We start from the raw sequence: 13,605 nt of genomic DNA, 5'->3' as shown, positions 1-13,605 counted from the left end.
GGCTCGGGACTTCTTCAGGAGGTTGGCCTCGAAGTCTACGGGACTTCCTCAATAAATCAGCCACGGTTACAAACTCAGGAGACTGGCCCCGAAGTCTACAGGACTGTCTTGGTAATTCAGCCACAGTTAAAAACTTTTAACTACTTCACACACAAACAAAGTAAAATCTCAATGAAAAACACCTAAAGCCTCTAAAGAACCAAACAAATTTGAATCACACACCTAAAGAATCTAGAGATCAAACAAACACAAATAGTAACTTTCCGGACCGAAAACACTAGTTGGTGATGAAATCCAACGTCGAAGAATTCAGTACAGAAATGGCGGTTGGAACAGTTACCCCGACAACCTGCTTAATGAATAGACTGGACCAAGTTCCTCCACTTAACTGTCTCGAGTGAAGTGAACCCCCCAGAAAATCCAAGTGAGTCTAGCCGACGTCTGCTCCAGGTACAGTGGGATCTTCCCACCACTGTCACCTTTGGAGGAATCCTAAAGAATATGGCCACTAAGGTTACCAACTGAGACAAATACACCTGGGGGAACAGTCTACGATCCGATACGCACGCAAGGGCAGAGTAGCAAGCTCAATCCCCTTGAAGGCTCCTTGACATAATCCAAGGTTTACCAACAAGTAACCCCAGGCTCCTCGACAATGGTTAATTCGAGGTTTACCGTTTTTAATACGTGAATATCTAGCGTCGTTCCCAATGAGGAAGGATTGATTCCCACACTGGTTTAGACATGATCTCGTGCTTCTCCTTTAAGAGGAGCTTTCCCAGAGCATAAATGCAACAATTGGATTTCTTCCTACCACAAGATACAACTACTTGTTTGTTTTTACTGTCTTGGAGAGTTAATTACTCTCCTACTCCAAGACACTAGCCTAAGCTAAGTTGGTGTATCAGAGCCCTAGAAATAAAATGTTACTAGGTGAATTTTACTTTAAGTGTTAATTTTAGTGGTTGTTGTTTAGGTCAAGAGGTGGTGGAGATGAAACTCGTGGTGTAAAGACTCGACTTGAAATCACTAAAAAGATGCACCTAAGATGATTTAAACAATCTTTTCTCTTCGATGAACTTCTCAACTAAGAAAGATTTTGAGAATGCAAATACTTTGTAAACACAAATCTTTCTCAATTAAACAAATTTAAAGAAGATCTTTTCCTTTCCAAAGCACTCAAAACGAGACAACTAGCTATTTCACACAATTTCCCTTTTCTTTTCAAAGCACTCAATCACTACAAAAAACAAACTTTTCAAAAGAGATTTCTTTTTATATTTTGTAAATAAAACACTCAAAACTAATGAAAACGACTAACTTTGAGAACTACAAACTATATAAAAAGTTACTTGAAGTCAAAGCCTACTAAAAGTCTTTTTGAGGATGTTTTACTTAGCTAAATGTGAGCTAAGGACTAATTTATGAAGAATCACAATTAGTCAAAAAACAACCAATCTTTCGTTTTCTTTTTTTAAAAATGAAAATTCCAAACTTTCAACTACAAGCTTTTCGAAATTTTGAAATGAGAAAACTCAAAGCGGATTCCTCAACAAGGGGAGATTTCATAAATGGTCAAACTCATAAGAAGACTGGTAGACACCAAGGTAATTTCAGGTCCCTACGGCTTCTAAGCTCAGAGCCACTACACAACCAAAAACGAAAAACAAACCCAACAAGCAAAATTCCTAGGAATTCCACCTAAAACCCTAATGCTAATGAAATTAAACCAAGGAAAGTTTTTGACAGGGAACAAGCAGGTCTGGGCAATGGCTAAAACCTATAAACAAATTCTAAACTGATAAAAAAGAGAAAAATTTAAAATTTTTCAAATTTTTGACAGGGTACGCAGGCAACCTGTTTACACAGGTGCGTCTATGCTCTGTGCACAAAGCAAAAGTGTGTACAAGTACGCACTGTGCTTAACTCAGAGGGTGCGTACCTCTCCCAAAATTATGAAAAATGAAAACTAACTCAAAATTAACTAAATTCACCCAATCCCACAATCATCAAGTCAAAAACAGAAATAGAAAATACAGTTTCTCAGGTCAAAGTATAGACAAAGAAAACAATCTACTCCCCAATATGGTCGCCATTTTGTCGCACGGAAAGTGTCGATCTTGCGGAAAAGATAGACCTTCCTAGAATCTAAATAAGACCTAACAACAAGCAAACCAACCAGACACTATCTTTCTCTAAATATGCTTTAATAACAATAGCAAACAAGTGTTTTTAGGGCCTACCTTTGGTCCAATGCAAGCTTGTGGATGCCGTCGCTCCTTTGATCCAAATGAGCTCCTTTTCGCGAATCTGCAAACACAAACAAGGCAAACAAATTAAATAGCACCTGAAAAACCAATTGCATAAAACATATTTAACATGAAAGTCAAGGAGTCCATGAAACAAATAACATAAGATACTTGTTGAGAAAAATGAGTTTGATTGTATTAATTCAAAAGAAGAAGAACCTTACAGCCTTTGCCTTGACGTTGTACAAGCTCCTCCCAGGGTCCAACAAGATGTCTCCTCTACTTTGACCAGTTTCACTCACTCTTCAATGGAACCAAGAGGTATGTGATCTATCCTCTCAAGCTCAACCAAAGAGTCTCAATTTCACCAGCATTTACCCTCAAAACGTTCAGCTTCTAACCTCCCTAGTCCTCACCCCAATTCCTGTATTTATAGTGCAATGGAGGGAAGTTACTAGGTCCTCCTTCAAAGGGATAGCTCCTTTAGTCAAGGGATTAGCTCCTTCTCTTTTGGAATGCATGAACCACCTCAGAGCGAACAATCCACGTCAAAATTCCTTCTAGAAAACTCTAGAATTAACCCAAAGTGAGTTTTTTAAGATAAAACTTGTGCCTTTTGACTTTCACAGGGGTTTGCACCTACACTGTTAGGAACAGAGCGGGTAGGTACGCAGCTTTTGTACACATAAGGTGCGGGACCGCAGGTGACCATGAGAGAAAGTGTGGAACTAGAGTTACATTGATATTTAGTGTCTTTCTCCCACTTCTAAAGCTTGATTTGAAGAACTGAGGTCTTAGACTTGCTTAGGAGGACAATACAAGTGATGATAGACCCATACTGACTACAAATAATCATGGTGACGATATTTTTGTGTAACAGGTTGGACACCTTTTCTAGCATAATACATCGAAGAAGGCGGAGTTACTTTGGCTTAGGTTCCAAACTTCAAGTGTACCTATTTTGTTAAAATCACTTTGCACTTATATATATCTATATCTATCTATCTATATCTATATCTATATCTATATCTATATCTATATATATATATATATATATATATATATATATATATATATATATATATATATATATATTCATTTTTATTGCAGCAACTCCAACTCTAGTGCGCGCTATTGGAGAAGAATGTGTTACCATGATTTATTCAATGTGTAAATTATATTGATAGAAAATCCTATCTCTGAAGTTCTGATGGTTAAGACTCCAAAACAAATGTCGGAAGGCCATGAATAAAACAAAGGTATTGATAATATACGAAGCACCTTGATATTGATCTTTGATAAACATACGAGATTAGAATCCTATTTGAATACAAAGGTATCTCTATTTTTGAACTCAAACAAAATTTAAATTAATTTACCAAAAATATATAATTCCCTCTACTATACCCACATAGTGGCATTAAGATGGGGGTGAAAACCACTAGGTGTTGCAGTCAATAATTATTCATTCATGTTGTTGTTGCTTGGATACATGTTGCCCAGATCCTAAACCCTATGAGGAGTGGGCAGTATATGTTCTCTAAATTTGAAACAAGTTCTTCCTATGTTAAGAAACCCTCATAAATGAAACATAGCTCATATGGTTTCACTACTAACATTTTGAAGAATCTGAGACATTAGTGATTAAAGCGGCAATAAGTTAGAAATTGAGTTACCATTTTCTGAAAGGAAAATAATCTAATAAAGAGGATCATATTTGTATAGTGAAATGGATTTAGGTTAATATTTAATGCTAGGAATGGCATATTATATGCATTTATTCTAAATGTATAGGAAAATATCATTTTATCATGGATCTGATGAGGTAAAAATATAAAGGGGCTATACTTCCAAGCCTTTTCAAGATTTTTCAAGGTGCTGGTGACCTCAAAGACCCTCAAAACCCTTGGGTATAAAGGATTTAGGTCCATCAAACTTTTATTTGTGGAATGACACCACACATCTCAATTTCTGCAAATTTTTGGCCTTGAACTTTGCCAAAAAAGGGTTTGTTTATCATAATTTTTATACTATGCCCGAGGAAACCTACCTTAGATTATAGTGGTAAGGGGCTTAGTCTGAGTGAAAAATATCTTATTTTATGTTAGAAGAGGTCATACCAAAGAAGAGATGTATTGTATTTTTGTTTATTGTTTAGAATCAGAATATTTTGCATTTTATGAAGAAGTTCAATCTTCATAGGTCTTTATTGATATGTACCATTTATTTACCTTGTTGGAAGATGCTAAAACAAATAATATAATTTTTGAAAATTGCAAAGGCATGATATTTGAGGTTCACGATGGTTGCAATAAAATAAAATTCCAAATTACTTGATAATACTTTATCTTTTTCGTTTTTTATTTTATTCAGTTTTTCTTATTTTTTTAACGATAAATATGTATTACATGTATTCAAAACAATTTGAAGGTAGATTTGAACAAAATATTTATGGAGTTTTAGATACTAATGCAGTTAAACCTTTTAAAAACCTATATACTTTTATTTATTTTTGTTTTAATATTAAGCATGATAATGGTCTCAAGTCAGTGAGAAGGAGATTATTTTTACTTATCTATGTTTTATTGGAATATACTATTTATTTTGTAGCATGTTGTTACCATTTTTGTTGACCCTTCATTTATTGTGTGCATACATTGGCATCGACCACAATTGATGCAGAAGCATCTGAGCACCCTTCATTAAAATCGGATTCCAAATCTGTGAAAAGGGAAACGTGGAAAATCATGGAAAACTGGGCAAATTCTGTTTAAAACAGAACTAAATTGATGGAATTGATAAGTCTTTAGAAGGCTTAATTAATGAGATTATCTGCCATGTATGCGTATAGAGAGATTTAGGGGTTTGATTGAATGATTTTAGGAGAATATCATGGATCTAGAATGATCCCTCATTCTGTAGTTATTTCTATAAATTGTGTAACTACGTGTTGTGATGGTAGTGAGAGATAGGATACAATGTAGTCGTAGGGGAATTTGTGACTAAGGCCGAGAGGCCTTAGACTGTAATCGAGTTCTGTATATAATGAAATATACGTGTTATTATACATCTGTTTGAAATGTGAGTTTTGTTTGTCTGTGTATTTATATTTATGTTCTTTATTGTAAGTTGTTAAATATGTGTGTGCAAGTGTAAAGGACGAAGTTCCTATGAACTTCACCTTAAACAATTATGGCAGGGTAAATTTGTGTGTAACGCAAAATTCCACCAATAAGTGAATAAGAGATCCACACAACGCAAACCATCAGATCGTCTAAATCGATGGATAGTATTGGTGGAACGAAGAAACCTTGATAAATTCGTGAAGAAATTCGGGAGAAGACCTGGATCATCCGATCTAGCAGATCCAACAAATCTACGGTCATCGCGTGGTAACAAGCGATGAAGTTTAACTCTAAAATTGGACCCGAGAAATAATTAAAATGAGTTTAAATTCTGGAGGCGATCGAACTGTCTAATGAAAGGTGATCGAATGCATATCGCGTGCAAACAAGCGCGACCGTTAATTCCAAAATTGGACGCAATAAGATTTTATTCAATGGGCTTAAATCGTTGTTGAGTTGCGATCATCAGGACCATTTGCTGGTTGACTGATTGGAGGGTAATCGTGGTCGAATGTGCACATTAGTTAACACATTGGGCGGAACCAATGAATTATTCAAAGAATTTTGACTTCTTTGAGTTTCGTTGGAAATGGGTTAAAGTTGGAGAACACGCGATAGCTGTTGATCTGATGGAGTGGAATCGACGGCGTGAATTGAAGCGCCTAACAAAAGGGAAAGGTCAAAGAAGACTGATGATGATTTGTCGGGTTTCATGTTATGATTCCACTATTTTAAAGGCTTCCGATATATATTCACAGGATCTGTTTCCCTCCATAACTGATGCCCATAAATTTTACTACATCAAAATTTAGTTAATCAAGATTTGTGAGTTGTTGAGAGTGAGGGTATAGAAGAGCACCACTTAAATGCAAGGTATCATGTTTCTTCCATTTGATTCAATTCATGTTAAATGACTCTTTGTCTAAATGTTTTTCTACTTATCGAGGGATATAAATACGGTTTTGATTTGTGTAGCATGATGCATAGAGTATGACAACTCTACCAAGTTCTATTATGGAAGATCATGAAAAAGAACAATTTTTTTCCTATGTAGCAATATGGCATAACAACACCAATGTTCATTTCAATATTCATAAACTTTTTTAGGTATCGATTCTTCTCTTCTGTTTCTATTTAAGTGTATGTGCATGTATTTTTAAATGCTTATTTTCATAGTGCACCCTTTTCTTCTTGAAGTCTCAATAAATACTTTAAGAAAGCATAAAGATATGTTAAAATAGATTTTACATTTTTTAAGGGAACATGTGCTTCTAACTTGATTTTCTCCATAAGTTTTTTAGGTTCTTTGATATATAGCTGTAATTTTTCAATAATGCAGAATTCATGCCACAATTTTGTTCATAAAGGTGCATGATATAGCTATGTGAATTTGCATATAGGTTATATAGACAAGTTTGCCAATATTGGTGTTTTCCTTCTCCATTGTTTGTGTTTTAGCGATCTACTTTATCAAGACTGATTGTTCTTAGGAGCCAATGTTGAACCATATCTATCAATTGGATCATCTTCTTACTTGAAACGAAATTTGAGGTACCACCAAACTATTTGGTAACTATTGTTCGCCTAAGTGTGTCAAGCCTTGGGTGGAGGAAATATTTGGGGATGAAAAGAAATGAACTTTTCAAGTATCTACTACACATATAGGGGTTTTTGAAAATTATTTTAGACAATAGTTCTTTTTGCCTCCCAAGTCCCACCAATTTCCACTAAATAATTTTTTGTTAAATTTTTTCATCTCTGAATCTGCAAAATATTAAATTTCAAAAAAACTTGTGGGAGATGAATTAAGGTCACAAAATAAATTTCTTGTGGTAGAATACTTAAATACTTTTTAATCCTTTAGTTCATTTTCTTTGCAAAATCAGGTCGTGAAAGCATAAATCAAGCTTGTTACTTTTCAACCCTTTAGTTCATTCATTTTGTGTAAATGTGATATCCACGTGTTTGATCAAAAAACCTCCTACACATTTCCAAACTGATTATGCAAGGCCAAGAACTAAAACACTATTCATGGATCCATCCTAATGGACAAACTTGCAGGGTTGATTTAACTCGAGATGTCTCCATACTTGAATATCACTAGTGGAGGACCTATTGTCCAGGATGTTTTCCACTATTGCAAAAGAAACAATGCACTCATTGTGTTATATCCATATAGATATGCATTAATTAATGATCCCTTTGTGTGATCTCAAAAGGGTGGGCAAGAGGGTTGCTACTACACTATTCTGTGAGAAAAGACTTGGTTGTGATCAAATTCTTAGTTGAGAAGAAATATTGTGAAATCCAAATATCAAAATAAATTAGTTGTGGATGTGGACGTTGATTGTAGGCTTTTTGTAGACTAGATTCTAAATGCAAGTTCATTGCTGACTAAGATTTTTGAGTTTCTACAACTTTTGCAAGATGGACCATATCAATAGTTGAATTCTGCTAATTTACATTTTTTCTATTCTCTATATTGTTATTAATTTAAAATTGGAAAAATCCTTTTCATCTCAAATTACAATTCCCTAGTATCGATTGTATTTCTCTGAGTTTAAACCTTTATGTGATTCGATGCATGGACTACTTTTATGGTTTTGTTAGGATATGAACATCTTAAATATTGTCTTTTTGAAAAACTAAATGGTGATTGATTCATGGAATTTTATGTATCCAACCATGTTGTACACACTCTAACAAGGCTTTATTCTACTTGTCTAGCTCCATCACTTGCATCATTACAACCTGACAGAATATCGCACTAGGATGTGGAAGTGGAACTACTTGATCAAAAATTTGCAGCCATTGGTTCACTTAGATGTCTCTCCCTAGACAGTATGTTGATTTTAAGGCTTCTTTTGATCTTCTTTGGGGATTTTTGGCCACTTTCATGTGTTCAAATCCATCTTAAGTTTACATGTTTTACCTTTGAAGTTATGTTGTTGTTGTGGGCATTCACAATAATAAAAATTTGCAAAGTTAAAACCTTATTCATCTTTTGGAAGTATCTATGCGCTTTTAGGAAATTTATAATATGTATATTGTCTTATCATAGAAAATGTTGCTTTCCACTAAACTTGAATTGGTCTATAATTAGTTTTTTATTAGTGGTTCTCATTAGTGATCGTGAATTTCATTCCCATCATTTTTTTTAATATAGAGAAAAAAATTAGAATTATCACTAAGTGGTTGAACACATAAGCTAACTCTACAAGCAACCTTCTGCAATAGTCTTAAAAAAGTACAGGGAAACCACATCAAGGATCAAGAAAAAATATCCTCCTTGAACTAACTAGAGTCAAACTAGTCCGTTGATTTAAAAAGAGACGTAGAGAAAAAAATACACTCAAATACCTAGTTTTTTTTTTTCCAATTTGAAATAAGTGGGAGAAAATGCTCCTTGTTGAACCAACTAGAGGTGAAACTAGTTTTCTAAAATAAAAAGAGACACCAATAACAAGTTACAAATTACTCTCCAAACTAAAACTTTTTATTATGTTTAAAACAGGAGAAAAAATCTGATGGTATAGTTATATTATATAGAAGTAGATAATCTGTATTTTTTTCCTATAACAACATAATCAATTAAATTATGATTAAAATCTATTGAAAATAATTTAGAAAATAAAACAATCAAGCAATTTCACAAAATTTCCATCTCCCATATATAAAATAAACATTAAAAGCATAAAAAAATTGTCTTCAAACTTATTGAAAACATTTACATATATTGTACATCAAATATAATCTCTATACAAAATATCTATCTCCCACATACATTCTCTATGTAAAATACCATCTCTAGACCATAGAGGATTGAGACATACTTTCACTTGACAAGCAATGAGAACCATTCTTAATTAATCTTCCGAACTAAGATGCCCAATAATAAAAAGTGATAAAAAACACAACGTCGAAGGCATTGCACTTCAGAATGCTAATATTTTCTCATTTTATTGATCAGTATGTTGGTAAACAATCATACGCTAATTATATAGAGTCATTCAAAGATTCTTAGGAACTTCCACTAAAAAGATGTAAATATAGGGCATCAAATGAATGCTAAAAGCATATAAAATAGGAGGCTATATTTCAATTACTTTAGATGTCATCATTGCATTGGAATCGAACCAAAAATATTGACATGGACTTGCGAGGAAACCAATGTTAATTTTAATTTCTAATTCCTCAGAAATATTATTTATCTCTGACAAAAGCTCATACATTCGTTTTCTTTTCTTATCCATGTAATTGTGATTTATATCATGTTCGCTATACCGTTGGGTGCAGGAATTGCACTTAAGCAAACTCCTCAACACTTAATTGTCAACCCGGGGGATTTGTAAACTTAGAGATGAAGCACAGGCAATGCTAGAGATGGTATGAATATTTCTAATGTCAATCCCTATTTTCTTTAAAGGAAAGATTGTAGAATCAAACTAAAGAAAGAAAAAGGCAATTTGAACCATTAAAATAATCTAGACTAGAACAAGGAAGAATGCATTTGCAAAAGAGATTTAAGAATAAAGGAGTAATCACTCTAGATAACTATTGATTAACTATTGAGTGTGTGTTTTTCTTTAGCAGAGACACTTTAACAGTCTCAACTGATGGGCCCTTCAAACCTCCTTATATAGAGATTTCCTTCTTGCACTGATCTATCTTGCACTGGTGTAATCTACTTGCACTAGTGCAGGAACAAAAATTTATGCAGAGGGTATGAATAGTGTCTATGCTAAAATTGTTTTCCTTCATGCAAGGGCTTGAACATTCTCAAGTTCAAAGTACTCAGATTCCGTGACAAGAAACTAGTTCTTGCACCATATTAGAGCTTCTTACACTTAGTATTTAATTCTTGAAATAAGAGCTTAACTACTGCAAGTGCTGTGAAATCAAATTGCACACATAAAAATGAATGTTTTTGATTTTAAAAAAGTGCAGAAATAAAGAAACAATCTGTATAATTTGTCCTACCATGAAGCATTAATGAAAGCAAGAAAATTGTTGGAAGTAAACTTAAAAAGGCTTGTTGCATCACACCAATGTGCACTGGTGCAGGTTCATTTCTCCTGCTTGGACACGGTAGGGAAACCAAATCAAACAAAACTGCAAAAAGTGAATAGCACACCAATGTGCACTAGTGCAGGGTTATTTCTCCTGCTTGGACTAGGTGAGGAAAACAAAATCAAACAAACTGTAGGAAATGAATAGCACACCAACGTGCAATGGTGCAGGGTTATTTCTCCTGCTTGGACCAGGCGGGGAAAACCAAATCAGTCAAAACTATAGGAAATGAATAGCACACCAATGTGCACTGGTGCAGGGTTATCTCTCCTGCTTGGACTAGGCGGGGAAACCAATCCAAAATCAGATGAAGGAAAATAAATTCTAACTACTTCACACTATGTATCCGCCTTCACTCAAACAATAATTCATGTGTTGTACATTAAATCACACTTGGCAGTAGAAAAATAAATTACAAGAACAGAAAATAGGGTAAACGTGTTGGGTTGGCTGGACCCTAGCTAACTAGCGTGTTTCCCTTTTAAATAGAAATGTTGCTCAGCACTTTATTAATTCATCAACTTTCAAACAAAAATACGATTCATGAAAACACAAGGCAGAGCTCCCTTCGTATTAATTCATAGAGGCAAATACATGCGTGATTACATAGTCCAGTCCAGATTTGGGCGATAACAAAAATACAAGCTTGTCACTGCCTTCCTAGTTATATCTCTGTTCTGTACAAACTTATCAAGAATTATCTCATCCTATTTGCATTCCTCATTATATAGATCCTTGGCCGAAGGCCAAAAGGATCGTTTAACCGGTTACATAACTGATATGTAGAATTTAGCTTTTGGCCTTCAAAATTAAGCAGTTTAACAAAACTGGCCATAGCCAATGTCCAGCTATTCGTTCTTCATAAATCTGATCTCAGCTATGTTTGGATTCTGTTGTTGTCGTAGCTGGAGCTCAGCTGCCTTTAGATCTAACCTGTTGTCATGGTTGAAGCAACAGAAAACAAGGCGGTGATCAGGAGGTCCGGATCTGCCGCAAAGATTTTTTGTGCTGGCACTGGTGCGAGATCCGATCTTGCACTACGATCATCCGTCACGGTAAGCACTTGACTATCAAACAACATTAGAGATATCGATAAGTTACAAGAGTGATTATAAGCAAGAAATCACATAATAAATAATTAATTAATGCTAAGTTAAGTTAAAAATATGAAATATAAAGTTCATGCGAAATATGTCATCGTTCTTGGACTAGTGCAAGATGAGGGTGTATAAGTGAGGTAAAACAACGGCAAATGCTCATGATTTAGAAAGGGAAAAATGGTCAAAATGAAGCAAATTAGGGGGCTAACATCCTCCCATCCCTAGACTATTATGGGTCCTCACACAACTATTTACCTCTACAAAAAAATTCAAAACTTTAAGTACTCCAGTTCAATCCTGCTTTGGCATACTGTCATCACCCTGCAATGTTTCAAACATCTGCTTTTTGGTACTCTTTAACTTCTTGGTCACCTTTTTAAGTCACTTGAAACATCGCGCAGCTCGGTACTTCTAGACTTTAACTTCCCTTTTCTTCTTTTGGATTTTTTCCATCAATTCTCCTCTACTTTGTTCTTTGTCCTCCTGTGCTTTGGCTACAAGCTACTCTAAATTCTGTACTTGAAGCTCTAACTCAACTACCCGAGTAGCAGGAGTTGCCAATTCCTTCTCTTTTTCAGTTTCAGCAGGAGCTGTGTCTTTCTTAGGGACCTCCATATCTGCCATCATTACATCAGGGAACTCTTCTCCCTCTGGTCGTTTTTCTTCCGATTCTTCCTCCTCTAGTTCTTCTTCTTCCGGTTCTTCCTCTTCTGGTTCTTCTTCTCCTACCTCTCCTTCTCCTGCTCCTTCTTCATATTCCACCTCTTCTTCTTCTTCTTTATCTTCATCTTCTGTGTTATCACTCAGGTTGTCCTTAAAGCTCCTTAAAGGATACGACTGAGGTAACCACAAACCAATCTTTGCACTGCAGGTCCTAGCCTACCTGCAATCAGAGAGGGCTCTCTCTTTATAATTTAGCTTTGTTGAAGATGATATTAGGCTAGCTAATGCATTCAAGGGGGTTTTGTTTATTTTTGGTGGGATGGGGGATTCTTTCAAACAGATTTGGGATGCATAGCGTGAGAAGTTCAAACCATTGGGCATTGAGTCGTGGATTAGGCTTGCTGTTGCGTTTTCTTGGTCACAAGAGGAATACAGAGCATGATAGCTACACATAAAACAATATCAAGTTGGAATAAGGATGGAATGAAGGTCAGTGAATGAAAGGCCACTAAGTAGCTCTCATTATGCTAACAGAGGGAAGGTGAATGAACATTTATATAGGAGCAATCAAGGATTCCTAAACAACATTCATATATGAAGGAACTAGTGTAAATATGAGCAAATCAATACTCATATTTAGGACTAATTCAGAGGAAAACATAGATAAATCACAGAAATTGAGAACAGAATACAACTAAGTGAGCTCTGAACTATTCTTTCTTTCTGCTATTTAGATAGTGAAACAATGATGGCATAAAACATATAAACTGTAAACAGAGATTAAAAAACACTTATTGGGCTATGTAGAAGCGTTAGGATTCCATAGTCACTTCTTTAGTCATTAAAACACAACAACCAGTTCATCTCTCAAACATTCCAGCGATATTTGATTATAGAGACTCTCAGAAAATACAGTGCAAGTCTAGAGAGGAAGTTATCGACCAACCAACCCTTTTTTCATAACGAAGGGTGGTTTAAATAGAAAAAATATCTACAAACAACAGATCTGGGATAGATCTCCTCAAATAAATGCTTTTAACCTAATTTGTACAGAAGTAAATTGCAGAAATATCTATCTAACAGCTGCGCTGGGGCAACTGGCATCTCAAAATATCTATTACAGCAGATCTTAGGCATATCTGAGGAAAATGAGTGCTTTAATCTATTTTATCTTGAAGTAAATGCTTAAAACATTTATCTAAGTGCTGCGCTGGGGCAGCTGCCTCAAAAATGGATCAACATCTGTCTTTATGGCTCTGTGCTAGCTCTTTTAGCCATACGTGTGCTTTAAATTCATTCATCTGCGCCTGCAAGTGGTTCTGTTGCCTTAAGTGGCCAAAACTGTGAGTTGGTGAGCCTTTATGGCTCAGAGCTGCTTTATTGACTTTGCTGGGAGGC

At 35.1% G+C, this 13,605-nt stretch overlaps 1 protein-coding gene across 1 annotated transcript in view; it reads right to left on the bottom strand.

Annotated features, from left to right (window-relative positions):
- Nucleotides 1-12,168, bottom strand: part of LOC149167539 (CEN-like protein 1) — a 52,620-nt gene extending 40,452 nt beyond the window's left edge. Inside the window, exon 1 of the mRNA XM_089430514.1 lies at nt 12,050-12,168. Within this exon, the coding sequence (XP_089286640.1) occupies nt 12,050-12,168 (119 nt within the window). The remainder of the gene's footprint in view (nt 1-12,049) is intronic.
- Nucleotides 12,169-13,605: the final 1,437 nt, after the last annotated feature.

Source organism: Pinus tabuliformis, chromosome 5_1 (genome assembly GCF_031772625.1).
Source record: "Pinus tabuliformis cultivar Carrire ecotype Pingquan chromosome 5_1, CPIR1, whole genome shotgun sequence".
Classification (NCBI taxonomy): Eukaryota; Viridiplantae; Streptophyta; class Pinopsida; order Pinales; family Pinaceae; genus Pinus; species Pinus tabuliformis.
This window is presented reverse-complemented; position numbering and strand designations above follow the sequence as displayed.